The sequence below is a fragment of the Giraffa tippelskirchi genome, chromosome 10 (assembly GCF_054371585.1).
Source record: "Giraffa tippelskirchi isolate mGirTip1 chromosome 10, T2T-mGirTip1v1.2.pri, whole genome shotgun sequence".
Lineage (NCBI taxonomy): Eukaryota > Metazoa > Chordata > Mammalia > Artiodactyla > Giraffidae > Giraffa > Giraffa tippelskirchi.
The window spans coordinates 113,535,285-113,562,848 of NC_137284.1; the positions used below are offsets into that span (position 1 = coordinate 113,535,285).

Genomic DNA, 27,564 nt, shown 5'->3' on the forward strand with positions numbered 1-27,564 from the left:
CACTCGCTCAACAGAAGTAAACCTCGCAGACATTGGAATGTTTATGTTCGGCCCAAAATGGCTCTGGTTTTTTACACAGCCATAAAGTGTATTTAACTCCCAAATATAAAACACTTCTTGACTACTGTTTCATAGCTTCATAAAATGGGGCTCAATTGTGTAGGTGCTCTGTGTTGTCATCCCCTATCTTTCTGCGCAAATCTGTTTCCTGAGATTGTTATTCCAGCGGAAAAAAAAAAACTCAACCCAGCATAAACTACCTTTTTTACAAGCAGCCGTAAGAAGCAAGCCCCGAAGACAATGAGGAGCCTCCATGTTTATATTTTTAACCCAACATTACAGCTCTAACTAGGAGGGATGCAAAATCGCTTTAATTATGAATGTTTTTCATTGTGGTTGTGAGTGTAAGTCAGTAACAGATGTTCATTTTCCCCCAGCTCAACTGTTTTTAATTCTTTCTTGAACATGAAGAGAGAAATCTTTAAACATGAGCCAAAGTTCAATTAACATCCCTGGCTGAGGGTGGAAAATGCCGGACTTTGTTTTTTTCTCGGCTGTATACCTGCTTTGGCTGCCTGTGCCACAGAGGACCAGGGGAAAGAGTCCAGCTGGCATGGGTTTTATGACTGCAAAGTTAATTTGCAGAATAAGCCTTGGGCGGGAGGGGTCTGTGCAACCTTTTATATATTTATTTATTTATTTACTCTCTTTAAGGTATAAATAAAATTGCACTGTAAAACACTGCAGCTTAATTGCAGGAAACCTTGTGCATTTTCTTGTTGTTGTTGTGCTTCTGCGGGTGGTTAAGAGCCTGTGTTTTCTTTATATGGAGTTGTAGAAATCTCATGTAAGAATATGTTTACAGCCAAGGTTGTGTGACTCGGTTTGTCATGTTTTTCCTGTGCTCTGTGGAACAGACGGCTGTTCATTATTGAAAGACCTTTTTCTGCAACTCACAGAGTGGTTGTGGGGGGAACATTTATATGAGAATGCAGAATGACTTCCAGAGTCTGCGGCACTCTGACTAGAAGGCCTCAGCAGCACCCAGTGCCCTGATCTGACAGCAGTTTGCTTTAGACCCTAGAGGTACAGATTTCGACTGCATTTTCTGAAGTGCATCCTGCTGACAGAGCACATGCCTGTGATGAGTTTCTGTTTGATCGTCTGAGGGAGAACCACAACTTCATACATTCATTCTGAAACTCACCCCAAAAGATTGGCACCATCATATTATTTACATTTGTGGTTTTGCTTTCTAAACTTTCACCTTGTATTGGGTTGGCCAAAAAGTTTGTTAGGGTTTTTCCATGAGATGTTGTAGAAAACAAACTTTTTGGCCAACCCAGTATTTTATTTGATTTACTGGCAGTGAGTGTAGGGAGCACCACACAGCTTTCAGGATCTTAGTTCCCCAACCAGGGATCGAACCCAGGCCCCCTGCAGTGAAAACATGGAGGTGTAATCACTGAACCACCAAGGAATTCCCCACTTTCACCTTTTAGAACAAAAAAATAGCCCTGTGTTTCTCCTGGATGCTAAAACTTGAAAGTTATGCCTCTGAAGTCATCTGATAGGGCCTCTTATAAACACAGAGTGTGCAGGATGCTTGGGTTCTGATGACGTTGCCCACGCCAGAGGTTTTCTTGTGTCTCCCCAAAGGTCCGCTGAATATTAGTTCATTAATCTTCATTTAGGCCACTGGAAAATACTTCCTTTTTAGTCTGTGACAAGTGGATTATCCCACTAGGAAATCTGTGGATTATATATGGCTTATGGGACTTGCAAAGGGTCATTGGTTTGTCTTTGGATAAAAAGGAACATCCTCCTGATAGAGGAAAACCAATTCAAGGGAAGAAGTAGTTAGTAGACCTGAGTTGAAAAATGGGAGGTTGGCTAGGGTTGTAATAATCACATTTACAAACATCACCCTCCTTTGGCACACAGCACTGGCTGCCTCTCCGAGGTCTACCCTTATGCCTCTGGGCCAGGATGGATTTGAAAAATGGATCATCTGGATTTAGTGCTGGCCACAAATCAGACTCCATAACGGAGGAGGAGGAGGATGGGGCAGTAAAGTTGTTCAGTGGTGTGAGAACTTAGAATTGAACATTCTTACCTTCATCTTTCCCTTGACATTAGAGTGACATTTAGAGAGAAGTGTGTCAACCTCCTACTCCTTGAATATTTGTGATTCTGCATCTGTGTATACAGATCATGCCTGGGGATCATGTGGACTTGTCAAAAGCATCAATAACCTCAGAAGCATCAATAACAACCTGTAGTTTCCAGAACTTGCTCTTTCAGTATCATGAACGGTCCCTGTGAAATGAGGGAAGTTTCTGTTTTCTGGCTGGCAAATGCTGGTTTTCCATATATTTAATTCAGGCAAGTCACTGACAGGACATCAGCTTGGGGAGGTGGGGGGAGGAGTCCAGGACCTGGCTGTTGGAGTTTTGTCCCTGCCTGGACCTTTGCTAAATATGTGACCGAGGACAGGTCACCTCCCCCAGCCTCAGTGCATCTGTCCTCAGTGCTGTCCCCATAACAGGGGAGATTGGCACAAAAGACCCGAGGTCTTTTCCAGCCTTGCAAGGTATCCTTTTGTGACTTAGCATTGACAACTTATAAGGGTCAAGCTTGGGTGTTTTAAAGTCAGTCGGAAAGTAAGTACAGACAGTACACTCAGGACTTAGAGGTGTAGGAGAGAAGCTCAAAACAGTCCAGGCTCTTTGGGAACTTAAAGCAGAGCTGGAAGACATTCATGAAAGGGGCAGGTAGAGACTAGAGCAAAGGGAGTAGGGCAGGAGCTAGGGGAGATGCTGAGTTAGGGCCGTGAAAACACCTCCTGCCATTCCCGAGGAGAGAAGCTGGCAGGGGTTGGGGGCAGGGGTGATGGGGGGGGGTCTCTTTTAATGAGGCTAGAAGGCTGGGGCGAGCTTGCGGAGGGCCTTGGAAGACAAGATACAGAAATTCAAAATAAAGTCTTTATTTTGCATAGAGGATCAGATCTTGGTACAGAAATACCATTTCCTAGCTATAAACATGAAATAAATGACAAAAGGACAGTGAGACGGTATCTTATGTCACTGGGTTTCTATTTTTTGTTTTTTATGGACAAAGCCTTCTTCCTCCCACATGAAAATGGCAGGTGGGGCGCCTTCCTGGCCTGCTCTGTCCCGAATCATTCTGGAAAATGGGCCAGAAGCAGTTCCTCAGCACCCACCCCCTCCATGGGATTTGCACACAAGGAAGCCACCCAAACAGAAGCCTCTGCTGCAGTTTGATAGTCCATCTTGGAGACTCTAGAGAGGAAGGGGAGGAGTCTGTTTATGCCACAGTTCTGCCTGTCCACTTTGGTGCCTTCAAGATATAGCTGTCTAGGGTCTCAGAAATCTCTGGTCCATCTTCATCCATTATATTAAAAATTCCCATCCAGATCAGTCACAGGCAGTACAGGCACAACAGAATTCAAGCACCTGATGATTCTGGAATCCAAACTGTAAATAGATCATCCATCACATTTCCATGTGAGTTTGGGCCAAGCAGACAGATCTCTTGTTACTTCTGTTGCAGCCTGTCCGGGGACCAATAGGTGTGGTTTATTAGGCCAGGACTGTTCCTGTTTTCAACTATCAATAGATGTCTAATAATAAACCCTTAGTCTTGTTACTAAGCCATGGGAAAACATCTTGTTTATCACCATGTGGCACTTATATGGCATTGTTCGGTTAAGCATGACATACTTACTGTAAACACATTGAGAGGAGGCACCTTGCATGTGTAGGATTTCTGTACAACAATGCCTGTGTCCAGGGAACCCTGAAGTGATCTGGGGAGGGGCAAGGATGGAGGAAAGGAAGGAGCCCACCACCTCTGTTTTGGACAAGGAGGGAAGAGGTCGTGTGACCAGGTCTGTGCTGAGCTCGTTCTCTGCTGGGCACCGTGAGAAGCCTTTTCTGTGTTCCAGCTCAGTCCTCACCACACTGTCAGGCCGATCCTGCTGCAGGCCTCATTGTTCAAGTGGGGTAACAGGGCTTAAAGGAGACCAGGACGTTCCCTAGGATCCCACAAAGAGGATCTGAATGTTGGCTTCTGAGTCTAAGAACCATGTTCCTGTCACCAAGCAACCCCTCGCGGCCAGAGTTGATAAATATGACCTCACAGCAATGGGGAGAGCTCAGAGCCACTTCTGAAGTCAACTCTGACCAACTGCAAGGAAGCCAGCCTGCCAAGGGTGTGGCATCATGTCTTTGTCATGGAACATCTGCCAGGATGGACTAGGACAGAGTATCCAAGGGAGTCCGCTGCCAGGCCATGGCAGGCCACGTTCTTGTCCAAAGTGAGAGAGTACAGGGGGATTGACCCACAACAGCACACGGGGAAGGTGAATCTAGAGGACAGTGACCAGGTGGCCAATACACAGGCTAGACCAGGCCAGGAGGAGAGGCAGGAGGGCAGGAACCAACCCCGTGGGGAACATGGGAGCTGAGCCTGAGGGTCACTAATACGGGGCAGGAACCAGCTATGGACGCAGGAGTGACAGTGGGTGGGGGAAACCAGGCAACTTCATGGACCCCTGCTGCTCCTGGGGTTCTGAAAATACTAACAGAGAGTGCTGAGTGGCAGGTGCTGGTTTAAGCACTTACATATATGTTGATTCATTGAATTGTCTGATGTGGGTTCTTAGGCAAAGAAAACTTGAGCAACTGGCTCAAGGTCAGTGAACAATCAGTGAAGGAGGTGGCATTGGGATCCAGGCTATTGGGCTCCAAAGTGTGTGCTCATGGTCATGTGAGATATTGCCAGAAAAATAGAAATAGAGGAGAAAGCATCATCAGGGTCACTGGATGCTCACTCTGCAACCTTGGACTTCAAGGCCTGCCGCAACACTGGGGCCCAGGAGAAGCTGGGTAATAATCGTGTAGAGAATGGAAAATGCCAGAAGCAGGAGAAGCCACGCTGTCCTTGTCTCACTCAACCCCTTACCCTCATGCAAAAAATCAGACTCCTTTTTATAGCACACTTAAAACAATCTCTTTGACCGGGAAGTTCTTGCCCCTGCAGTTTCTCCCAATCGCTTTTGTCGAGGTTTGTCACTTAAGCAACGTTTCAGCAGGTTTAAGTGTGGCCCTGACGATTATGGAGGCAGCCTGCGACGTGCAATATGTAAAAATGACATCCCGGGGCTCTCAGGAAGCTGCCCTGTTATGAAGCCAAATAGCCTTCTTAAAAATCAGAAGTGCTCTCATAAAACTCGTTTTTCATGCGGCCCAGGCTGTAGTTTCCACATGGGACAAAGTGTGAAACAAAGCTTTTATGGGAGATCTCCGAGATTCCTGTGAACTTTCAGTGACTCTTCATGACATTCTTCCCCAGAGAAGCACAACATATTTTCTGCGGTGGTGTGTTTTCACGTCCTCGGCTGGGTCTGAAAGAGACGATTACTCTGATGCAGCACAAACTGGGTTTTGCCAGTGGACCCTAATTATTTCTTATCTTGATTATGCATCATTCTTCTTGATGTCCATCATCTTCCTTTTCCCAACCCTACCCTCTGAGCTTTCTGTTGGCATAAAAATATCCACCCTGCCTGTACATACAACTTATTAAATCTGTAGTTAGAAAGGAAAACACCATTCCTGTAACCAGCCCTGGCAAGTGCCTCTGTACCACAGAGAAGGCTGCAGTTGTTTCAAAAAGACAGTCCTCTGCTCCCATTGTTTCCAGTATTCACATTATTGAGAGCAGGGCATGCCCTCGCTGCAGGAACCCACAGTATAGAAATGAGCCACTGGGGGGCCCTCATCTCACTGCACACCTTGAAGGCAGAGAGATTGCATGTCTCTTTCACCCCCAGGTCTCCAGGACTGTGGGTGAATTAATGAAAAATAAGTTCAGCCATATAACCCTGAATCAGCCGTTTATTTCTGACAGCATTAGAATGCAGTCTTCTCATCCGTTGTATTAAAGAGGCAAACTACATCTTAGGCATTTTTGTCCATGCATTTTAGACAGATGACTCTAACCAGATGATTTCTCGCTGGCTTTGTCCATACCTGGTCATTTCTTTCAAGTCTAGACAGTTTTAAATTACTGATCAAAACAATAATACCATCCAGAGCTAATATAGTACAGAACTGTATGCCATAAATTAATGTAACCACTTTATACATATTGGTGGTGATGGTGTAGTTGCTAAGTCATATCCAACTCTGGTGAGCCCACAGACTGTAGCAGGCCAGGCTCCTCTGTCCATGGGATTTCCTAGGCAAGAATACTGGAGTGGACCCCATTTCCTTTTTCATCTTCACCGCAGCCCTATGAAGTTAGCTCCAGTGTTTTTCCATTTTACAGATGAGGAGTTGAAGGTGGAATATTGGGTCTGAGGGTGGCTTCCCAGGTGGCACAGTGGTAAAGAATCTGCCTGCCAATGCAGGAGACTCAAGAAATGCGGGTTTGATCCCTGGGTGGGGAAGATCCCAGGAGGAGGAAATGGCAACCTGCTCCAGTATTCTTGCCTTGAAAGTCCCACAGACAGAGGAGTCTGGTAGAGGGCACCAGATGGTAATAGCAGAGCCAGATCCTAATACATGCAGCCTGCTCCCAAGTCCCTGAATTACCTGCCCCAACGCAGCCTCTGGCTGGGATCCAGCTGGTTTCCGTAGTTGTATTCATCAGGTTTAATGGGAGATAGAGCTGTTGTGTGCGTGCATCACACAGATTGTGATCCCTAATGGCGTTGTCACTGTTCCTCTTATTTTGTCATATACAAATTGTAGTGTGTATTACATAAGTGTAATTACGAAGCACAGAGTCTGTATGTGACATACAGATCCCTGTGTGTATTGTGTCACGTGGTTCCATCCTTCCAGTGCTCAGGGCCTCTGCCATAGATACACAGGGACTGGCAGAGCCTTGCTCAGAGTACACCGCATGCTGGGTACTGGGGCCTGGGGACAGTTAGAACAGCCCAGCCTTGAGGAACCCACAGTCTGACAGCAATCTCCCAGGAGACACATGAGGGTGATGGGCAGGACAAGCCAGTCACCCTTGGACACACCCACACCCCTCCTTCCAGGCTCCCCTGCACCTCTTTCACAGGGCTGCTGCTGCTGCTGCTGCTGCTGCTGCTGCTGCTAAGTCACTGCAGTCGTGTCCGACTCTGTGCGACCCCATAGACGGCAGCCACCAGGCTCCCCCGTCCCTGGGATTCTCCAGGCAAGAACACTGGAGTGGGTTGCCGTTTCCTTCTCCAATGCATGAAAGGGAAAAGTGAAACTGAAGTCGCTCAGTCGTGTCCGACTCTTAGCGACCCCATGGACTGCAGCCCACCAGGCTCCTCCGTCCATGAGATTCTCCAGGCAAGAGTACTGGAGTGGGTTGCCAGTGCCTTCTCCATTCACAGGGCTGAGCAGACCTGATTCTCTGAGTCTGGACACTCACCACTCAGAGGCACCTGCTTGCTGGCCAGCCCTTCTTAGCTCAGCTGCAAGGTTTGAAACTCAGAGAACCTATTCTATTTGGCAACCTGATGACAGCTGGTAAGAGAGTACAGGGTGCCGTGTAGGACCCTTTTTAAAACAGCCCTGTGGGTGACTTGGGACCATTTCTTAAAACCAGATTTCACCCACCCTGCAAACAAAGATTGGCTTCCCTAGAGAATATTCAAAAAGAATGAGAAATGGCACGGTCCAGAAGGACACCTGAAACAGTGAAGAGCTGTCTTCATACTTTCTCTCCATGATGCACTTCTGTCACTTTCACGGTGAGACCTTGTCTGTGTCCTCCTGGTGGGCCTGAGGTCGGCTTGCCAACAGCCCACCTCCCCTGTTCATTTGTAGGTTCCTGCTAGCTGACACAGTGCCTTATTGGCAGCCACCAAAAATGACCTTTCTCTTCTATTTCAGCCTCTCTATACCCTATTTATGGAGAAGGCAATGGCATCCCACTCCAGTACTCTTGCCTGGAAAATCCCATGGACGGGGGAGCCTGGTGGGCTGCCGTCTATGGGGTCGCACAGAGTCGGACACGACTGAAGTGACTTAGCAGCAGTAGCAGCAGCATACCCTATTTAAATGTCAGTTAAAAATTGTTTGATTTCCCCCCCCTGGAAATGAATGTTGGTTGTTTTAGAAAGAAGCTCTGTACTAGTGGTTACTGGTGGTTAAAATGGTTTCATGCTTTTCTTACTGTGACATGTAGTCAGAAGAATCTTTACACTGAGACACACACCTGAAACAAGTTTTGCAAACACATCTTATACTCTGATACTTTCTATTCCATTCTGTCCATTTTTTAAAAAAAATTCTAATTATGCCCCACAAAAATGACTTCACGACCCACTTAGGAGTCGCATTTTGAAAACACTGGGACTCTGCATCGGAAATAGGTCTTGAGAGTTGCCTATTGCCACAGAAAACCTTTATGTTAAATCTCGGTGAATCTCGAGCAGCAACTGGAAGGCTCAGGGGAAGGAGCCATTTTAATCTCCCCCAAAAGTGAAATAGTGGAGCTGATGTGGGAGGCAATGTCACCGAGATCCTTGCAGTACTGAAGGGACATCCTTGTTTCTTATCGTTCATTTTGTTTTCCCTGAAAAATAGCCAGAATATGAGAACAATAAAGGAGACAAGATGTTTTCTTGTGCTTTGAGGGCAGTTTGTTTCTCCTCTCACCAAGATGGAGAGCTGGGGAATTAGGTACCAAAACTCAATCAGGAACAAACTGCAGGGGCTTGACTCCAAACTGAGCTGGTAAGAGAAGAACAGAGGCTTCTCTGAAGTCTCAAGGAGAAAGAAAAAGAGGATGGAGGCAAAATAAGAAAGCGCTGATGAGAAAAAGGTTGGTTTTCCCTTTACATCTTTTTCTGGGAATGTGCCTATTCAAATAGAGGATTTCTTACCCTTGCTTGGTAGAGTTGTTTTAAAATCTGAACACCCAGTTTTTAGAAGCAGCTGATTTTCATAGCCTTAACCTTAAGGCTTCCATAGATCTTAACCTTAATTCAATCATGGGCTGTGGAGTGAGAGTGACAAGGAAGGAGCCAGGAGCAGGGTCACAGCCTCCGAGCACCGCTCAGCCCTTCAGTGATGGCAGTCACGTCATGGGGGCTGGGTGGCAGGTCAGGGCTGTGCGGTCCTGGCTGGTTTGGGGGTGGCGGCCTCCACATCCCTCCCACATTCCCCTTGTTATGAGTGTACCAGCAGGAGTGTGGCTGCCTGTGACCACATCATCAACTCGTGGTTCTCACTTCTTTGTCAAAAATCAACACAATGGAAGGTGACGGGGGATTGGACTTCTGCATCTCATCTGTCTTGAAGTGGCAGACCCTGGATGTCAGATACATGCGTCTCCACAATGCCTTCATCACTTGCAATGTCCACACATAACACTGTTATGTGGTTAGAAAGCAGTGACCTGGTGTCAGGAGGCCTGTTTCATCTTTGCCTTTCATTTGTGTGTTCAACAAATACATACTGTGTGACTTGGGTGTGCCAGGTACTCTCAAAGTCCACCACGAGTTCAGTGACATGCGTTTGAACATACTGAGAGATGTGCACTTCCATTCAGGTGAATTCAAGTTATTAGTGGGACCATAGGTAAGGAAGACAAGCTTTAGAGCTAAGACGGCTAGAGTACAATCCTTGCTTTGCCACGGAAGAGCTTTGTGACCTCAGACAAGGCACTCTGCCTCTCTGAGCCTTTGTTGTATATAAAATGAAGATATTGTAGTAGGTATCAGCCTCACAGGGCTGTTGTGAGGTTTAAATGAGTGTGCCCCCAATAAGGGTCTGCTGCCCTTAGGACAATGATGATGGACCAAGGAGGTCAAGAATTTTTGAGACTTGGCAATGGCCCCTTGAGCCACCAAGTGTGTCTTCCATTGTAATCACTTGTTGCCAGTTCATTTAGACTGTTGTTGCTTCAGCTCATATAAAGTGGGTTGGTACCAATTAAAGCTAATTATAATTATAATTCTATAAGGCAGAAAGGCAACGCTTTGCTAATGTATTTGCCAGAATTTGATATCCCAAGAGAGTTTTGGTTTGCTGTCACTGCAGTTTTCACTTGTGCATGAATATTAATGAGTTAAAATTGTGGCGTATTGAATTTCTGGAAAAGTTTGACTTGTTTTTATCTGTGTGTCACTCTGTTTATGAATACAAAGAACAAGAACACTGTAGGTGCTAGAATGGGTTTGGGGCCATCATCACAGAGTAAAGAGGTGAGCAGGGGACAGAGGCGGTGGGCAGAGTCTGGAGGGAAGTGGGCTAGATGTAAGGTGGTCCTTGTGGCGAATGAGGCACTCAGCTGGCTCCTGGGCCATGAAGGGGACGCATCCAGGTGAGTGGATATGGATATAAGTGTGCACAGGCACTCTGGACCCCCTTGTCTTTTCATGTAACTCATGAAATCAGCTTTTTACTTCCTTGGCTGACACCCAGGCCGACTCTTCCCGCAGTCCTGCAGGATACAGTTGCCCTCTGAAATCCTGTCCACTAGGTTTGCTCATTTCCTCAAATGAAATGCTGGCATGAGCTCTTGGAGCCACCCCCCAAAGGTACCTCTGTCAATCACTGTCCTGCCCACCTCCGGCCCCCACAGTGGGGACTGTGCAGCCATGGAGGATGACAATGGAAAACTCAACCTGAGAAAGATTAGTGGCTGCCAGCTCCCACCTGTGACCGTGCAAGGTGAAATTAATTTTCTTGTAGAAACTCTCAACATTGGTGAAAGTCATTTGTAAACTGTTTAATGATGCCTAAGAATAAGAAAAGCCTGAAAAAATCAACTCATGGGGCTTTTCTTTGGAACACTGGACTGTTAACACCCAGGAGGGCAGGCCCCGCCCTCGGGTGTACAAGACTAGCCCTGTGCTTCCCACACCCCATGCTGGACTCCTGCCCCTCCTCTCCAGTGCACACAGGGCTTTGCTCTGTGTGTCACAGCTTTCGCTCAATCAGGGATATTCCATTCAAAATTAAATTTAAAAAAGCACAAACTTTGAAACCAAAGACCCAAGTACCAGTCCAGCCTGCCTGTTTCTAACTGGGTGACCTTAGACAGGTCCCTCACCTCCTGAACCCCAACTCTCCCCTTTGCGAAACTGGGGAAACAGAAGTTGGTTCAATGAAAAAAGTCTCCACACTCCAGGCTTACAGGAGCCACCCCACCACCACCACCACCACCACCTAAATGATAAAGGCATCTCCCAACTCCTTCCAGTTCCAGAATGCAAGGGTCAAGCAAAATTTGCTCATTCTTAGGTAGCTACAATTTTTATTAAAAGAAATCCAAATAGGCACAGGTAAGTTTACGTATGGAAGTATATGCTAGAAGTTAAGGAACAAATGATTTAAAGCAAAAGTAGGCCAAATCAAAAAAAAAAAAAGCACAGGCATTTTGGCTGTCATGCCTTTGTGCATCCCTCAAAGCTTCATATTGTGCCCACTGTCCAGTAAAAATGAAAGTGCTTAAGGGAGAACTAGGGCAGAGCCTCAAAGCCATGGGACTTTGTAACCAGAGCATCAGTGAAAACAGTAATCATCCTAACAGAATAATTGCTTGGCTGAATCCCCACTGTAAATCCCCCCTGGCACGTTCCCCCCAGCATCCCAGTCCTCTGACCTTTGTGTCCTTGGGATGCAGATCTTTGCAGGTGTTCTCTCTTCTAAGAGAGCAAGTTCACCCAAATCAGAAATCTCACCCAGTCGATTTTTGTTTTAAAATACAAGGGCAATGTTTTTGCAGTTCTTGTCCATGTGCTGTCAGCCTTCTCAGGTGCAGTAGCCCAGAGGAAAGGTTGGCACTTCTGGAAGAACAGCCACCATTGCTCTAAAGAAGCCATGACTGTGGGTTTTTCATTTGCTTTTCTTACTGAAGGCCTTCAGGCTTTCCCTTTAGTCATGAGAATGCTGTCTTGTGGACCCTTCAAGAGTCAGTGTGGGGAGAGCTGCTGGCCTGTGGCAGGTTTTCTGTTTTGTGCTTAAGCACTTGTCTTTTTCAGTTGGCATTGCCAAGGCTTAGAGCTGACTTATGGAAAGGAAAGGGCAGGGGTGGAGAGATGAAGATGAACCAGTGCTTGCGCCACAGCATAGACTTACCCTGCTGGAGTCCCCAGCCAGCAACCCTGGAGAAAGAGACCTGTGAGATAAACCACTGAACACCTCTCACTTCTGCAGTGTTAACTTGAGGGTGGAGGTCAAGGGCTTGTCAAGTTCCTTCTCATTGCAAAATTCCGACTCACCAACTCACTGTTCCCCAACCCTGCTTCTGGGAGGACACCTGCCAGCCCGTCCCCAGACACCTGCTCTGGGCCCAGGGGGTGAATTCTTCTTGCGACTCACATGCTTTCCTCACACCTACCTGCCCCAATTACTCCCAGCTACAAGAATGGGTGTTGGGGGTCTTTTTCCTCTTTTACACAGAGGAAACGCTTTATAATTTTTTTCTTTAGAAAATGCTGCAGAAATGAACATTTTATGGATTCTGGGTGATGAGGGCCCAGAACCAGGAGCCTGACTTGATTCCGGATCCTCCCTCTGCTGGTTGGAGCCCAGCACCCCCTCTGCTAGACTGACAGGGCAGGGCTCACACGCGCCTCCGGGATCACCTGCTCAGTCAAGACCAGGGTTAATGAATGAGTATATGCATTCCTTAACACTCCATCCCTCTTCCCTGGAACAATCCAAAAGCTCACTTCAATGTGATGGTCTCAAAGCTGGCAGTGATTGGCCTGTTTGACCCCTCCAGCTGGCCTGAAGGGTAGTGGGCTCCAGAGTAGGTACACAAGGACAGTCTATAGGGTGGAGGAAGGAGATATGGAATCTTTACACTTACTAAGTAAAATATTTCTCACGTTATTGTGTATATTTATTAAACTATCAAGATTGCCAGGAGAAATATCAATAACCTCAGATACACAGATGGCACCACCCTCATGGCAGAAAGTGAAGAACTAAAGAGCCTCTTGATGAAAGTGAAAGAGGAGAGTTGAAAAGGTGGCTTAAAACGCAACATTCAAAAAACTAAGATCATGGCATCCGGCCCCATGGCAAATAGGTGGGGAAACAATGGAAATAGTGACAGATGTTATTTTCTTGGGATCCAAAATCACTGCAGATAGTGACTGCAGCCATGAAATTAAAGGATACTTGCTCCTTGGAAGGAAAGCTGTAATCAACCTAGACAGCATATTAAAAAGCAGAGACATTACTTTGTCAACAAAGGTCTGTCTAGTCAAGGCTCTGGTTTTTCCAGTGGTCATGTATAGATGTGAGAGTTGGACTGTGAAGAAAGCTGAGTGCTAAAGAATTGATGCTTTTGAACTGTGGTGTTGGAGAAGACTCTTGAGAGTCCCTTGGACTTCAAGGAGATACAACCAGACCATCCTAAAGGAAATCAGTCCTGAATATTCATTGGAAGGACTGATGTTGAAGCTGAAACTCCAATACTTTGGCCACCTGATGCAAAGAACTGACTCACTGGGAAAGACTCTGATACTGGAAAAGATTGAAGGCAGGAGAAGGGGGCCAGAGAGGATGAGATGGTTGGATGGCATCACTGACTGGATGGATATGAGTTTGAGCAAGCTCTGGGAGTTGGTGATGGACGGGGAAGCCTGGCATGCTGCAGTCCATGGGGTCGCAAAGAGTTGGACATAACTGAGCAACTGAACTGAACTGATTAAACTACTTTATCCTCATCCTTTTATTTGCTTATCTGTTTTACACAATAATATATTAGTAAATGTTGTCGTTCAGTCACTTAGTCATGTCCAACTCTTTGCGACCCCATGGACTGCAGCACACCAGGCTTCCCTGTCCATCACCATCTCCCAGAGTTTGCTCAAACTCACGTCCATCAAATTGGTGATACCATCCAACCATCTCATCCTCTCTTGGCCCTCTTCTTCTCTTGCCTTCAATCTTTCCAGCATCAGGGTCTGTATGTCATTTATAATCAGTATATTCACTCACACTCCTCTTCAGGAGGCAGTGACCAGTTTTTCATTGGCTGGGATATAGGATCCAAGAGCTGTTCGACCACTGCTAGGAGAGCCAGCCTTGCTCCATCCTGCTTTCCTGAAATGAGGGATGGTGTGGGGAGTGGCAGGATTCTCTAGCAAAGGGTGACAAGTGCTGGGAATCCCTTCATTCAGATGTTTGTTTTGAGATGGCACATGAAGCCAAGATTGAAACCGAACCAGGCTGGAGTGGACTTTTCTCCTTGGAAAGACATCAGCACATGAGTGAAGCAAAGCAGAGAGGGTTGGCCCAGATACTTCTCAGCTAAAGCTGTAACTTTCACTTAGGGTTAGCGTTTCCTAGGGTTCAAAGATGTGTGAAAAGAGCTTAAGAGCAGTAGGTTTGGGGCCCTCGGATGTTTTCTGCAGACATTGTGGGCCCTGCTGGCAAGTTTTCTAGATGTGACCACCAAGCGGATGCCAGCATCTGAATATGTGCCGCTTTTTGGAACAGCAGCCCCCTCGACCTGCAGGAGGCCCTCTAATTGCAGGACTCATCTTCATGACTGGGGACATTCCTCTTGTTTGATGACAGGGTAGCACTTGGGGTGGGCTTCCTCCCTGGTGGCTCAATGGTAAAGAACCTGCCTGCCAATGCAAGAAACACGGAAAACTTGGGTTCGATCCCTCAGTTGAGAAGATCCCCTGGAGGAGGAAACGGCAACCCATTCTAGTATTCTTGCCTGGAACATCCCATGGACAGAGGAGCCTGGTGGGCTCCAGTCCATGGGGTTGCAAAGAGTTGGACACAACTGAGCAACTTAAACAACAGCAACAGCACTTGGAGTACAGGAATACAAGGAACAGTAGATTCCCTACCCCCTACCTCCTCTGTTTAAAAAAAAAAAGCGAGTACCCTCAAGAAAGAATGAGGGAACAGTGGATGAAAATTTTCATGTGAACTTTTGCCAATTTATTTATCAAATACTTTTTCAATGCTTATGATGTGCCATTGTTCTAGATCCTTTTAAAAGCAGGAACTCAGCTGGCCCTCACAACAACCTTAAGAGGAAGTAGTAGTATCAGTCCATTTTACAGATGAGGAATCTAAAGCTCAGAGAGGTGCACTTGCCTGGGGTCACACAGCTCATCTGTGGCAGCACCAGGGATCACATGGGCTCCTAGCCTGGCCCCTGTAGATGTGTCTGCATGAACAGTCCTCAGGGAGCACCATGGCTTTCTTGTGACATGGCATCCTTCTTGTAGTTTTTCTAGTGCAGTTTCCCAAAGCTCCGAATTTTCTTATTTTTTGTTTGGTTTCACAACAGGCTTTTCTAAAAAATAGTATCATTTTATATGTAATATTATAGGGTAGTATTATTACAAAAGCGATATTATACTGTCTTCGGTTTTATTTATTTTTGGCTGCACTGGATTTTCACTGCTGCACGAGAGCTTTCTCTAGTGACTAGCAGGGCCTTCTCTTTGTTGCGGTGCACGAGCTTCTCACTGCAGCGCCTTCTCACTGCGGGGCACAGGCTCCAGGCTCGCTGGCTCAGCAGTTGTGGCACACCACCTCAGTTGCCCTGCGACACCGGGAATCCTCCCGGTCCAGGGATGGAACCCATGTCCCCTGCACTGGCAGGCAGACTCCCATCCACTGTACCACCAGAGAGGTCCTGTCTTGTTTTTTGAGCACTCACTATGGCTTCCTGTGCCAGGTGCTTTATCAACATTAATTCTAACCCTTGAATTAAACTGAAGGGAAGAGTCTTTCCCCCATTTCACAGAAGAGAAAGAAGAGGCCAGGTAGTCACTCAGCTGACTGTCCAGCCAAGGCATGAACCCAGGGCCATGCACTGCTCAGCTTGTGTTACAGGACAGAACTCAGTAGAAACAGATCCTTCTCAATTCCCATCCCAGGCAGGCACTTTCACAAAGCACCCAGAGGACCCTGTGGTGTGTGAGCACGCCTATATTCGTGAAGGCATCCCGATGTGGATGGTGACTCATGTGGTGGTCCCCCTTCCTGCAACACTTGGGACTGGATGCCACGTGGTTTCCAGGCAGCTGTGTCCACAGGATCAATCCCTCGGGCCTGGCCCCTTTTGATCCCGAGGAGTTTTGAAGTTTTATCTTCTGCTGGGCTTCATTAAGCCCTCGGTTGTTCTGAGGCTTTCTTTCCCAACCCCCCGCACCCCTAGTTGTAAATGTTGTGCGATTCTCGGTATTCAGGTTAACAAGTTAGCCCAATTAGATGGGTAAATTAGTCATTCTCACTTTCTCAAATCCTACTGGAAGAGCTTTGCGAAAGAGTATTTATAGTTTTCTAACAAGCAATTTAAAGGACACCAGCATGTGGCATTTGTTTAAGAGTAAAATGTCCTAACGGTGCCCTACTGAAAAACAGATTTTGAGATTTGCTCACAGACCGACTCAGGGTCTTGGCAGAGTGGCACCCCTGTGCTGTCTTGATCCCTGGGGTCTCCAGCCAAACACAGCAGGGCTTACTGAAACCCATATTGAATGCCAACGCCTCATTTTTGCCTGGTTGTTTTTTCTGCACCGCCCAAGTTTCTAAATAGGCTGCTTTGAATTCTGAATGGTAGATAGTGGAGGACCAGAAACATGGAGGTTGAGAAACACCCTCCTCCCCCGACTCCCACCGCCAGAGAGCTGCTGGCATTGGAGGCCATGAAAATGTCACCCGGGGGAAACTGACTCCCTTAATCACTAATTGAGAATGTGTAAGCTCTTGAACCACACGGTGCTCAGTTTCTTTGTGTGTATGAGAGTGACAGTCATCCTCACCTCACAGGGTCACCGGAGGGTTAAATGAGATGATGCATCTAACATGCCTAAAACATACGAGGCCCTCGTTCACCTTGACGTCCCTTCCTCCCTTCCTGCTGCTGCTAAGTCACTTTCGCGTGTCCGACTCTGTCCTTTTAAATGTTCGCCTCATGCTGGCGTCCTTGTTCCTGGCTTGACTGGCTCTTCAAACAATCTTATTAATGCCTATTAAAATGAAACCCAATAAAAGTGCCAATATTTGGTGTTGAAATAATTGATGTAGCAGAGGGAGCCCACGGTGAGCACCCAGGCGGGCCCCTGCTGCAATTTAGCTTCACACCTGGGGGATGAATTTCACAACCGTAATTGCTACCATATAATTCTTATTAATGTTGTGCTATAATTCCTATTTATTCCACGAGGCTTGTAAATGCATTAGAACTTGTCAACATATTATTTTACACTGTTTATGATCTGTAGAATTATGTCCTTCAGGGTTGTATTGTGCAAAAACTCCGCATAAATGGCTGTAGACCTCGTTAAAATAAAAGGGGGGGGGTTGCTTGTTGCAGTGGTTCTCCATCCCCTCCATGCTGAGCAGAAGTCGGTGAGGCAGATTTTTAATTCAGTTCTGAGCAGAGCTCTTAACCTCAGGGTACAAGGGGATACCCACATGCCTCTGAGCTCTCGGTTGCAGTGGCTCAGCCAGCCCTCCCTCCCAGGAAAGGTGGTGTGTACTGAAAGGCAGGTGCTGTTTGCTGGGGACAGGTGTGGTAGGTAATTGTTGGGTCTTCCTCTAGCTGGACCTGATAATGATTATATTGTGCCCTCAGAGCTCTGGGTGTTTCAGCCCCCTGCTCCCTAGCTTGGGGTAACCCCCCCTTTAGTGCCACATTTCTTCATGGTCTTCCCAGCTCAGCTTATAAAGAAAAAGATCTGAAATGAATTCCCACTGAAGTGTAAATACCTAATAAATGTAAAATGTAACCCCCTCCCACAAGTTTTTGTATTTACTATGGTGATAAAGCATGAAACTAAGGGGACAGAATTCTGTTCATTGAAGTGTCATGTGTATCCTGTGTGTGTGTGTTGGGGCAGGGGGTCTATCTGTCGTGGTTGGTTATATTTGGTTTCAGCATCTTTGCAATCACCTTTGCTGAAGAACTGCATTCAAGTTCTTGCACAGCTACCTCCTTACCCAGAACTCTGGTCTCTCTGATGGAAAAGCAGATACCCTCCCCCTCAGGGCTGTCCTCGGGACTAGATGCCCTTGCAGTCCCTTGGTGCCTGAGATGTCCTCTTCCAGGGCAGTCGGAGCTGCCTGTCCCCTCACTGCCGTGCCTCCTGTCCTGCGGGGACGCTCCTGACGCTCCTTGCATTTCTGCTCTGGCCCTGCAGGCAGCGAGTACGATGAGGAGGAGGTGGACTATGAGGAGTCAGACAGCGACGAGTCCTGGACCACAGAGAGTGCCATCAGCTCTGAAGCCATCCTCAGCTCCATGTGCATGAACGGAGGGGAGGAGAAGCCTTTTGCCTGCCCAGTTCCTGGATGTAAAAAGAGATACAAGGTAAAAGAAATACCCTCTCGCGTGGCATAACTGGATGGAAAATGGCAAGTTCTGTGTCAGTTGAGTCTGGGGACAGGTGCTTCCCGCTGCGGAACCGATTAGGTGCGTGGCTGCCCTCAGGTCAGGGCTAGCTCTGGTGTCGGGGTGGGTTTTCCGCTTTACTGATCTCTGTAGATATTTTTGTTGTTGTAAGAGGATCATGTCTTTGATATTCTTCAAATTCATGTCAAATCAGGCAGAATATCAAATGTGTCACCTATTTGTTTGCCAAACACCTTTCCCAGTGGCTGGCTCTGCAAGTGGTTCACAGAAGACGACTTGAAGTCTTAAAAGCCTACAGACGGTTCACAGAGCCCTTTTGGAAAATGTTGTAGGGTATTTTCTTCCAGCTGGGGAAGCCCTTGCTCCCTTCCCCCCACTGGCATGAAAAGAGATGAGGAAAAGGGGGCCTTTGGTATTTTTCACACCTAACCATCAGCTCTAGCTTCAGCAAAGTCTCTGTAGACAGCACAAAACCTGTGTCTCTGCAGGCCTGATTGGGGTGTCAGGGGAGCCAGGAGCACTAAATTCTCTATTGAGAAAAACTCTAAGGGACAAAACACTGAGAAATACCCACACATTCAAGTGTGGGTCCAGAGGACATTTCAAGAAAACAAATCTGCAAACCTTCCCATGAAGCATTAGCGGCTCTTTAAATCCAACTTTGAAAAAAGTAAAAATCAAAAACAGATACGGTATCTGTGATGAGATGCTAATTTCCTCAAAGCTCAGCAGACTATTTCTAAAGGAAGGCTTGAAAAATATGATAGCATAAGCACTTCCTGTATTATTCCCTCTTCATATGTCTCTGAACACACACACACAAGATTATTTCAGTACTTTTATACCTGCTCCTGATATTAAAGCATAAAACACAAATGTATCACAGGCAAGTAAGTGGCTCAGGGTTTCACCAACTCTGAACACAGTTAAATGTTTATCATGGGAAGTCCAGATGAAACCCCAGGATGGGGATGTGAGGTCCCATGAGTGTGTCCTGATGCACTGTGCCGTGTCCCCGGTGCACATATACATTCCTGTGGGTCAGAAGGCATCGTGGTAGTGGGGTGGGGGTAGGAAAAGAATGAAATGGTTACCTCGGGAATCCAGGAGCCCAAGGGATTGTTCAAGAAGCTAGTTTGTCCAGAGGACAGCTCTGCTTGCAGAAATATTTTCTCTTATGTGAAAATGGAGAAAGCTGGACAAGGACACTGTTCTTGTATCCCGCCTGCCCTTGGATGCGCCTGACCTCCATGCTTCTTGGGAGCTGGTGCACCGTGCTCCTCTGTCTTGCTGCCTTCTCTCAAGGGTCCAAACACTGTTTTAGGGGTGGCTCACACGTCAGCTAAGTTAAAAGAGGGAGCAAAGTAATAACCCAGACTGCGACTGACTGAAAAACAAAAAATGAGGCAGGGGAATATAAGCTACACCCTTAATTTTGGCCCAAGAGGATGAAGCCTTCTCTCTTTCCCACCTCTGGCTTCATTCCGTTTTTACATCCCTTTCCCGTGGTCATTTCTATTTTCTTGTCATTATTCTTTTGCTTCTGTTTTTCTTGAATTTCCAGTAGTTTCTGCCTTCCTGCAGTTTGTTTGCATCTAGGTCGATGAAGGCTTTGGGGGAGTGTTCTTTCTCCATCTAAGGCCCAAAGAAAACTGCAGGCAACTTGGGCTACGGAGGCTGCTTGTTTCAGTACCACAGACTGGCAAATGACATGGGTGGCAATTAGTGGTCGTGATTTCCATGAGGGAAGTGTGAGTTTCCTTTCCTGGGCCAGAATACCAGGTAATGGTGCATGGGACAGGAACAAATGCATAACTGCTTCTCCTAACCAGGTGCTTGAGGTAAAGGTAGTCATATTACCTAACTCTTTAGTCTCACTCTTTCTCCTGGGAAGTGACTGGCTGCAGGGCAGTGGTGTTCTCTAGTATAATTATTTCACCTTATTTACTGCATGGTTGTTGGAGTGGATTTTGGTGAGAGGAGAGCATGATCCGCTGGTGCGCTGTGGTGTCAGGCAGAATCCACAAGAGCTGCCATCTTGTTCATTCCCACAGCTACCTTCAGACATGTCTCATTCCTTACCCTGCCTATTGGCAGGGGGTCTCTCATCCACGAGGCTCTTGGGCACTGACTCAGGATCAGCTCTTCTCACCATTTCATTGGCATTTGCAGAACTGAGAGAAGATGAGCATCTAACTCCCCAGACTTCATATAGAGTAGGGCAGAGGAGTAGCAGTACAGTTGTTTCCCATGTTAATTCTTCTGCCTCTAAATGCCCCCTTCCCCTCCTCTCTTCGTCAGCACTCCTCATTTCATTCCCATTTCTCAAAGCACAGCTCAAGTGTTTGTGGAAGCCCTTACCAGCTTCCCAGACTGAAGTTGCCCCCCATCCTAAAGTTCTGTCATCTGACCTTTCTACCTCATCTGTTCACACGACTGGCAGAGCACTTACGACCTTATTAGCCCAAGTGCTTACAGCTCAAAGACCCCTCTGCATGCATCTCATGTCCTGGACATAGTAAATACCCTAAGGATAAAGGGATAAAGACAAAATGCATGGGGAAGGAGTGGGGGGCAATGTAGGCTCCCCACTGACCAAGAGAACCCCAAAGCCACGACACGATTCATTCTTCTGTGCTCCTCACTGACATTCCAGGACAGGAGCACAGCTGATTCCATCCACCCTGGTTCTGCACAATGTTTCTCTGAAAGAGTCCTCGGCTACACAGAGAACACAGCATTTCAGCAGCATGGAGCAAGCTTGGTCTCTGGCATCTGTGTAGATACACAGTCAAGCACACATGTAGCTCCAGGTTTTCCCAAGAAGGACACTTCAGCCTTTCTCCCCTTCAGTGGATCTAAATCTCCTTGCCTCTCCTGAGGGTCCCCCTAGAAGCCCTGGTGGGAGCATAACTGACCTTTCTGGATAAAACTTGGCAGAAAATAGAGCTTTTAAAAATATTAAAATTCTTCAGTTCCATAATTTTCCTAGAAATTTATGCTATTTTCAAAACATATTGATGAGGGAATCCAATCTTATATATATACACACACACACATATATATATACATATACATATATACAGCAAAAAATATTGAAAACACCTGATGTTAAACTGTGATTGTTATACATTCTTATGCTCCTCTCTACTTTCTCAATGTCTACAATTTACCTACACTGAACACAGATTACAGTAATAACCATGGGAGAAAAAGACCTGGCTCCCACCTGACTTGCCCTGGACATCCCATGTGCTGCTATGTCAAGTATGACAGAGGAAGGACTTGCAGTGCCGTCTCTGGGGCAGGTGGGGTGTCACCATGCTGCTCCACATGCCTTCACTGTTTTAACTTTAACTTAAATGGCAACCCACTACAGTGTTGTGGCCTGGAAAATCCAACGGACGGAAGAGTCTGGCGGGCTACAGGCCATGGGGTCGCAAAGAGTGTCGGACACGACAGGGCGACTAACACTTTCACCATCGCCAAGCCCAGCTTTGGTTTTTTCCTTTTTCTTCCACCTCAGATCCCCAAATGACTTCATCCTCTCCTTTGTGTAGAACGTCAAGGTTCACAGGAAACTAAAAGTTAGGGTTTTATATCAAGGGTACACATTACATATTGTACTTGTACAGGCCTGAATATTGACAGAGATCAAATAGTTAAGGCGTGGTGGCCCAGTGTGTGGCGTCCTAACTTTAGCTCTCATGATTTGATTTGGAGTAGAATTCTGTTGTTCGGATTGGCTCAGTTCCCTCAGCAGGCAGGGAGTTCCTGGCATGGAAAAGAACCAATGCCACCTCAGGTCCTCCTCTGTACCTTTTGCCCTGTCCCTTCCTGGGTCAGATCACTGTAAGTGATAGACAGTTTTCTCCAGACTGAGTGTCCTAGTCCTTCCCAACTTTTAAGAATTTTTTCAGGGACTACCACCAGCTAGCTGTGCTAATTAATAGCACGTTAGGTGCATGGCTCTGGGGGAGATAGGGGCTCTGGAGCCAGGCATCCCCGGGTTCCCATTTTGGTTCTGCCACCTACCAGCTTCGTGATCTGGTCAAGTCAGCTTCTCTGAGTGTCAGTTTTTAGTTAAAACCCAAGTGCTAAATAAGACAGTAGATATCAAGTTCTTGGCATGAGGAAAAAGTTCTGTTAGTGACATTACTTGCCCTGTCAGAGCTTAATCCTCTTTCTCCTTTTCATAGATCAGAGGATTTAATAAGCATTCCAAGTTGCCTGACATCTATTTTTGTCATTGTTAATATTTTTCAAAGACCAAACTCATTTCAGGATCTCTGCAATTAGGAGCGTCAGCGAAGCTTTTGAATCTTGGAAAGTGAAGTTCCCATAGTTATCTGTGAATGAACAGATAGGGAGATGTTACATCTGATTAGAAATATAACTAACATTTGTGATAAGGGTGTCCCATGACACTTGTGAACATTTTAAGTAACAGCAACACAGAGATAGTTGGTAAGGTAGTTTATTTTAGGCTCTTTGGTCAACCCAGAGCTGCCATGTTTCCACACGTGTAGCTGGTTTCCTGATTTTTCCAGAGTAATAAAGCTGACGTATGTGTCAGTCCCACAGCCACACACAACACAGCATTTACATTCAAGCTGGGTACAGACCACAGACCCTATTGGAATCACCTCAACCCTGGACATGACCTTCCCCTGCTGAACTCCAGATCTGGATTCACACCGGACAGGTTTCTCATGGCTTTAGCAATTTCTAGTTTCACACCTTGCCTCACTTAATTATTAAAAAAAGAAAAAACCACAGCCTGGATGGAGTATCTTGAGTTCTGGTCCTGTTGGAGTTGCTAAACACACAGGGGTACCTGGATTTATAATGATCCTTCTTACAAGTTCCCCGTGAAATGTTTTAGTAACTCCTCATCCACAGGAAGCAACCCTGAGGTACTCCATTATCTATAATGGGCTGATAAAAAACAATGCTTCTCTTTGTGTGTTGGCCCTAGCTGGGTGGCTCTCCCCTGGGTCTCTCATGCCACTGCGGTGGGGTACTAGCTGGGGGCTACATACACAGGTTGGCTTCTTTACCCACGTGCCTGGGCTCCTGGTAGGATGGCTGGAGAGCAGCAAGGGGTTGGTCTCTCTTAATGGGTCGGATTCTGCATGGTTACTGCTCTCTCCACACCCTACCATGGCAATCTCCTAGTTGCTAGCATGCCTCTAGAAGACCAGTGAGGGGCTTCCTCACCCTGCATGCAGGGATTAATGCAAGAACCACAAGGGCTGAAGGGGCAGAAGGCTGACAGCTGGGCCTTCAGGGAAGAAGTTCTGTCTGTCCTTGAGCTTCAACTCACCAGCCAGCCTACAAGACTCTTTTAAGCATAGACAACCGGTTGCTATTTGTCACCCCTGGGTTCAACAATCAAGAGGATTCTCTTCCATAGGACTTTTAAAAAGAATTAATGTGCACAGTCTGTCTCCAATAGGGAAATATAGTGATAACCACTGAACATATTTTGTTTCATGGCAAATCTCTCAATTTCTTCCAGAATGAAGCATGTTCTAACAAATTCACTCAAATACTAGTGGAGCATCTACTATGTGCCAGGCACTGTGCTTGATGCTCATTAAACAGCAGCAGTTTGTTCCTCTTCTTTGGGAGCTCGACAAGGGCATCCTATGAAGTAGAAGATGGTTATGTTGGAATCCTTTAGTTGGGCATAGAACTAGGCTCAATGGGCCTACACTCAGGTAATACTTTGAAAAATAGCCCACGCTTCCAGTGATCTGTGCTCAACAACTTCCTCTATCAAGTGTTTTCTTCTTTCCCCCTACTGCTCAAGCTGACAGTAGCTGACCTGGAAATTAAGTTCTGTATTCTAGTACCACCTCTGCCATTTGTTCTTCCATAAATCTTCCATCAGTTTACTAAATGCCCTGAGTCTATTTACTCGCCATTTAATTGGGATAAAGGAAAAGTAACTTGGTTAAATCTACAGTGATTCTAGGCATGAGGTCTTAAATAGAATGTGCATGTGATGCTAGCAAAACCAACGAATAGAAATCCAGATAGCATGCAGATACTTCATGTATCATTTAGGATTTGTATGCCAATTTGAAGTTTGGAAGTCTTCTGTTGCTAAGAATTTCATAAACTGACATTTTCAAAGTTCACTGTATGTTTGGAATGTAGTACATAAATAAAAGCAGCGTCCTGTCTGCCCACAGGTGCTTACTAACACACGACTGTGCTGGGGCAGGATTTAAATCAGCAGAGATACAGGCTTACTGCAGAGTAGAAAAAGAACAAAAATTCTCTAAGGTAGGAATTATGATTGGCTGGGAGCAAGACACGCTGAGTTTCCAGTCAAGAATTTATACGTCTTTGTATAACCTTTGTTTTCTTTAGACTTTTTGTTTTGGCTATCTTGGATTTATTTATATAATTGTTCACTGGCAACATTCTTCAGAGGGAACTATGCCTCTACAGTCCATGAGTCTTAAATATGTATCTTATGTAAAACTCAAACCCAGTACTTTCAGAGTAACTGAGGTCTACCTGAAATGGCCTTGGGGTAGCTGTGTGCATAACCCTGTCTGCACAGCCCACGGTGAACACACTGGACTGCTTTGGTCACAACTGGAGCTCACAAAAGCCTATTCTGTATACAGTTGCCATCTGAGAGATGTCCAGTTGCAGTCAGACCCACACTAAGGTTTTCCACCATCAGACAATTGGGTGACCCCATTTAACAGATGATATTTTTGTCTTCTCCACAGAATGTGAATGGCATAAAGTACCATGCTAAGAATGGTCACAGAACACAGATTCGTGTCCGCAAACCATTCAAGTGTCGTTGTGGTAAGAGTTACAAGACAGCTCAGGGCCTGCGGCATCACACAATCAATTTCCATCCCCCGGTGTCGGCTGAGATTATCAGGAAGATGCAGCAATAACATGCTGGTCGTAACTGTGCCAAGAAATCCTCACCAGCAGTTGCTGATTTTGAAAACAGCCACCTTTTTTCAAGGGAAGCATTCAGCAACCCTTTAAAGAATTAAATGCATGCTTTAAATTTTTTCTGTAATTTTGGAATGATGTATCTTTGTAGAGTTAATGATTTTGTACATTTGCACATGTAATCATCATACCCATTTTCATTACTTTGATATAAGGTGCTAAACAAAACAAAAAGCTCTAGGTTCTTCAGCACATTTTCCCCAAAACAAGATTAAAATTGAGGGCATGTTGCATATTGTTTAGTTGTATTGCAGTGGTATCAACTGGGGAGGGGGGAGGAGGGGCTAGCATTGAGGTTTTTTTCCCCCAAGATTATAATGTGATTGACGTTTTCAACACATCAACTCATTGTGTTCAAAACCAAAATAATACCTTCATTATCCAACTGGTTACCATGCCTTACATAATGGAGTTAGTACTTGTGAGTAGAAAGACTTTAGGTAACGGAAATATAAATAAGAATGTTTAACATAATATGCTAAAAATATTTTCATATTTAAATAACATACATAAAGGGTGTGCTTTCTGTGTTTTATATTATTGTGCAAATCCTTATGCCCTTTAAAAGGCTGAAAATCTTGCCATCTATCATTTTAGAGTTATAAAATAGCATTTTTGTACAAAAGTCTATTCAGTTCATGCATTAGTTTAACATTCATTGAGTGCCTGCTGGGTGCAAGGGATTCAATTTATGCCTATTGATATCTGTGGACCAAGATACTAGTTTAGTTAAATACTTTTCCCTGAAATCTGTTAGGAAACACTTTGAAATACTTAAGTGCAAATTTTTTGTGTGTAAAATTTAGTTCTATCTTCATCTTTAGGTGAAGTTTTGGTGAAGTTTTAAAGCACTTTGTAGTTCTCTATTGCCAACGGATTAATGTTTTTATGTGTTGCCAATTCTTGCAACCACTGCCCAACCAACCTGTGGGTTGCAAATAAGAAAATTCCAAGCACGTTTCAAAGAGGAACATTTTATTAAGACCCCTATCACCTCTTCATGCTCATTATGTTTCTAGAATTTTTTTAAAGGCACTTTTTTCCATTACATTGTAGATGTCTGTATTCTATTGGAAACGTCTGTTTAGCTTTATAAGACATTTTGCTGAAATATGAAATTGAGCCTTATTGACAATTAAGTGCTTATTGCAGCAGGTGGTCAAAGAGTGACTAATCCATGACCCGTTAAGAGTGTAACTACGTCTGGACCATTCCTGAAGTTTTTCTTACCAACAATACCATCATGCCTTGAGTGTTCATTTCTCCCAAGTGCTATTCCTTAAACATGAGTTTACCAATTGCCTAATTATGCAATAAAAATTGCTTTGAGACAGCTAACTGCCCACAAAACTGGTGAAAATCAAACTCAAAATGCTTGTAAAATAACTTTCTTCCCGTGTTTCCATTTGTTGAAAGTCTTACAGATGGGAGGAAGCAGGTGTCAATTTTTCAGATGTTCTGAAAGGAAGACAATTCTGTTAGCCAGATGGGTAAGCTTCTATATCTTTAAGTTGTGAGTCCCTCATAATGAGGGAATTAAAAGTATTTATCAAGACACTGCCCTCTAAAAATTTCCTCAGATCTCTTACGAGTAGTCTTGGTCCTGAACGTACAGTGTTATCCTTGTGTTAAAAGGGTGATCCAGACATGAGAAGCAACTAGTTGGTGCATAAGAAGGCCCTACTTGGCTATTTCATAATCCACCTACAATTGACCAAAATTTTTTAGGCCAACAATTATCATCTAGCTTTGCTCCTTCTAATGCAAGAAACTTGTAGGCTGGGTCAGTAGTTCAACTGCTAAACAGTCATTAGTCATTGTGCATGTTAGATTTCTTTCAACTATAAAATAAATTCCAGTTTCTATTTACTTATTCATTGTGACAGTATTACTAAACAGGTAAGGATGGGACTATTTTGTTATACCGTGTATAGTGAATGTATTGTACTGTGTCTGTGAAAACTGTGCTTTAAATTATATTTTCATATGTTTTGTTCGGGACAGAGCACATTAAGTTTGAAAGCGACAAAGGTTTGTTTTAGAACTGAAGGCAACTAAATAAAATTCCTGTCAAGAAAAGCTGCTTGTAAATGAAATCACAGTTAAAATAAACTGCCTCTGACCCAAAATAAACATGGCTCTTTATTTTCATTAGCATCAAGGCCAGTATCATCTAGTTTGCGACAGAAACGAACATCCATT

General features: G+C 45.4%; 2 protein-coding genes across 14 annotated transcripts in view; one reads left to right on the top strand and one right to left on the bottom strand.

Annotated features, from left to right (window-relative positions):
* The window catches only part of JAZF1 (JAZF zinc finger 1), a 331,360-nt gene extending 303,865 nt beyond the window's left edge, over window positions 1–27,495 (top strand). For 3 of the 5 annotated variants that reach the window (XM_081534948.1, XM_081534949.1, XM_081534951.1), the window contains exons 4-5: window positions 18,158–18,327; window positions 25,122–27,495. In XM_081534948.1, coding sequence (XP_081391074.1) covers window positions 18,158–18,327; window positions 25,122–25,298 — 347 coding nt within the window. In that variant the 3' untranslated portion in view covers window positions 25,299–27,495. Of the gene's footprint in view, window positions 1–18,157; window positions 18,328–24,569; window positions 24,664–25,121 lie in introns of all 5 variants that reach the window. The other 2 variants (XR_014066918.1, XR_014066919.1) reach the window with 1 other exon arrangement.
* The window catches only part of TAX1BP1 (Tax1 binding protein 1), an 85,100-nt gene continuing 80,029 nt past the window's right edge, over window positions 22,494–27,564 (bottom strand). For 5 of the 9 annotated variants that reach the window (XM_081534944.1, XM_081534941.1, XM_081534945.1 and 2 more), the window contains exon 19: window positions 22,494–22,718. In XM_081534944.1, the coding sequence (XP_081391070.1) occupies window positions 22,715–22,718 (4 nt within the window). In that variant the 3' untranslated portion in view covers window positions 22,494–22,714. Of the gene's footprint in view, window positions 22,719–26,320; window positions 26,821–27,564 lie in introns of those variants that run through there. The other 4 variants (XM_081534936.1, XM_081534932.1, XM_081534937.1 and 1 more) reach the window with 1 other exon arrangement.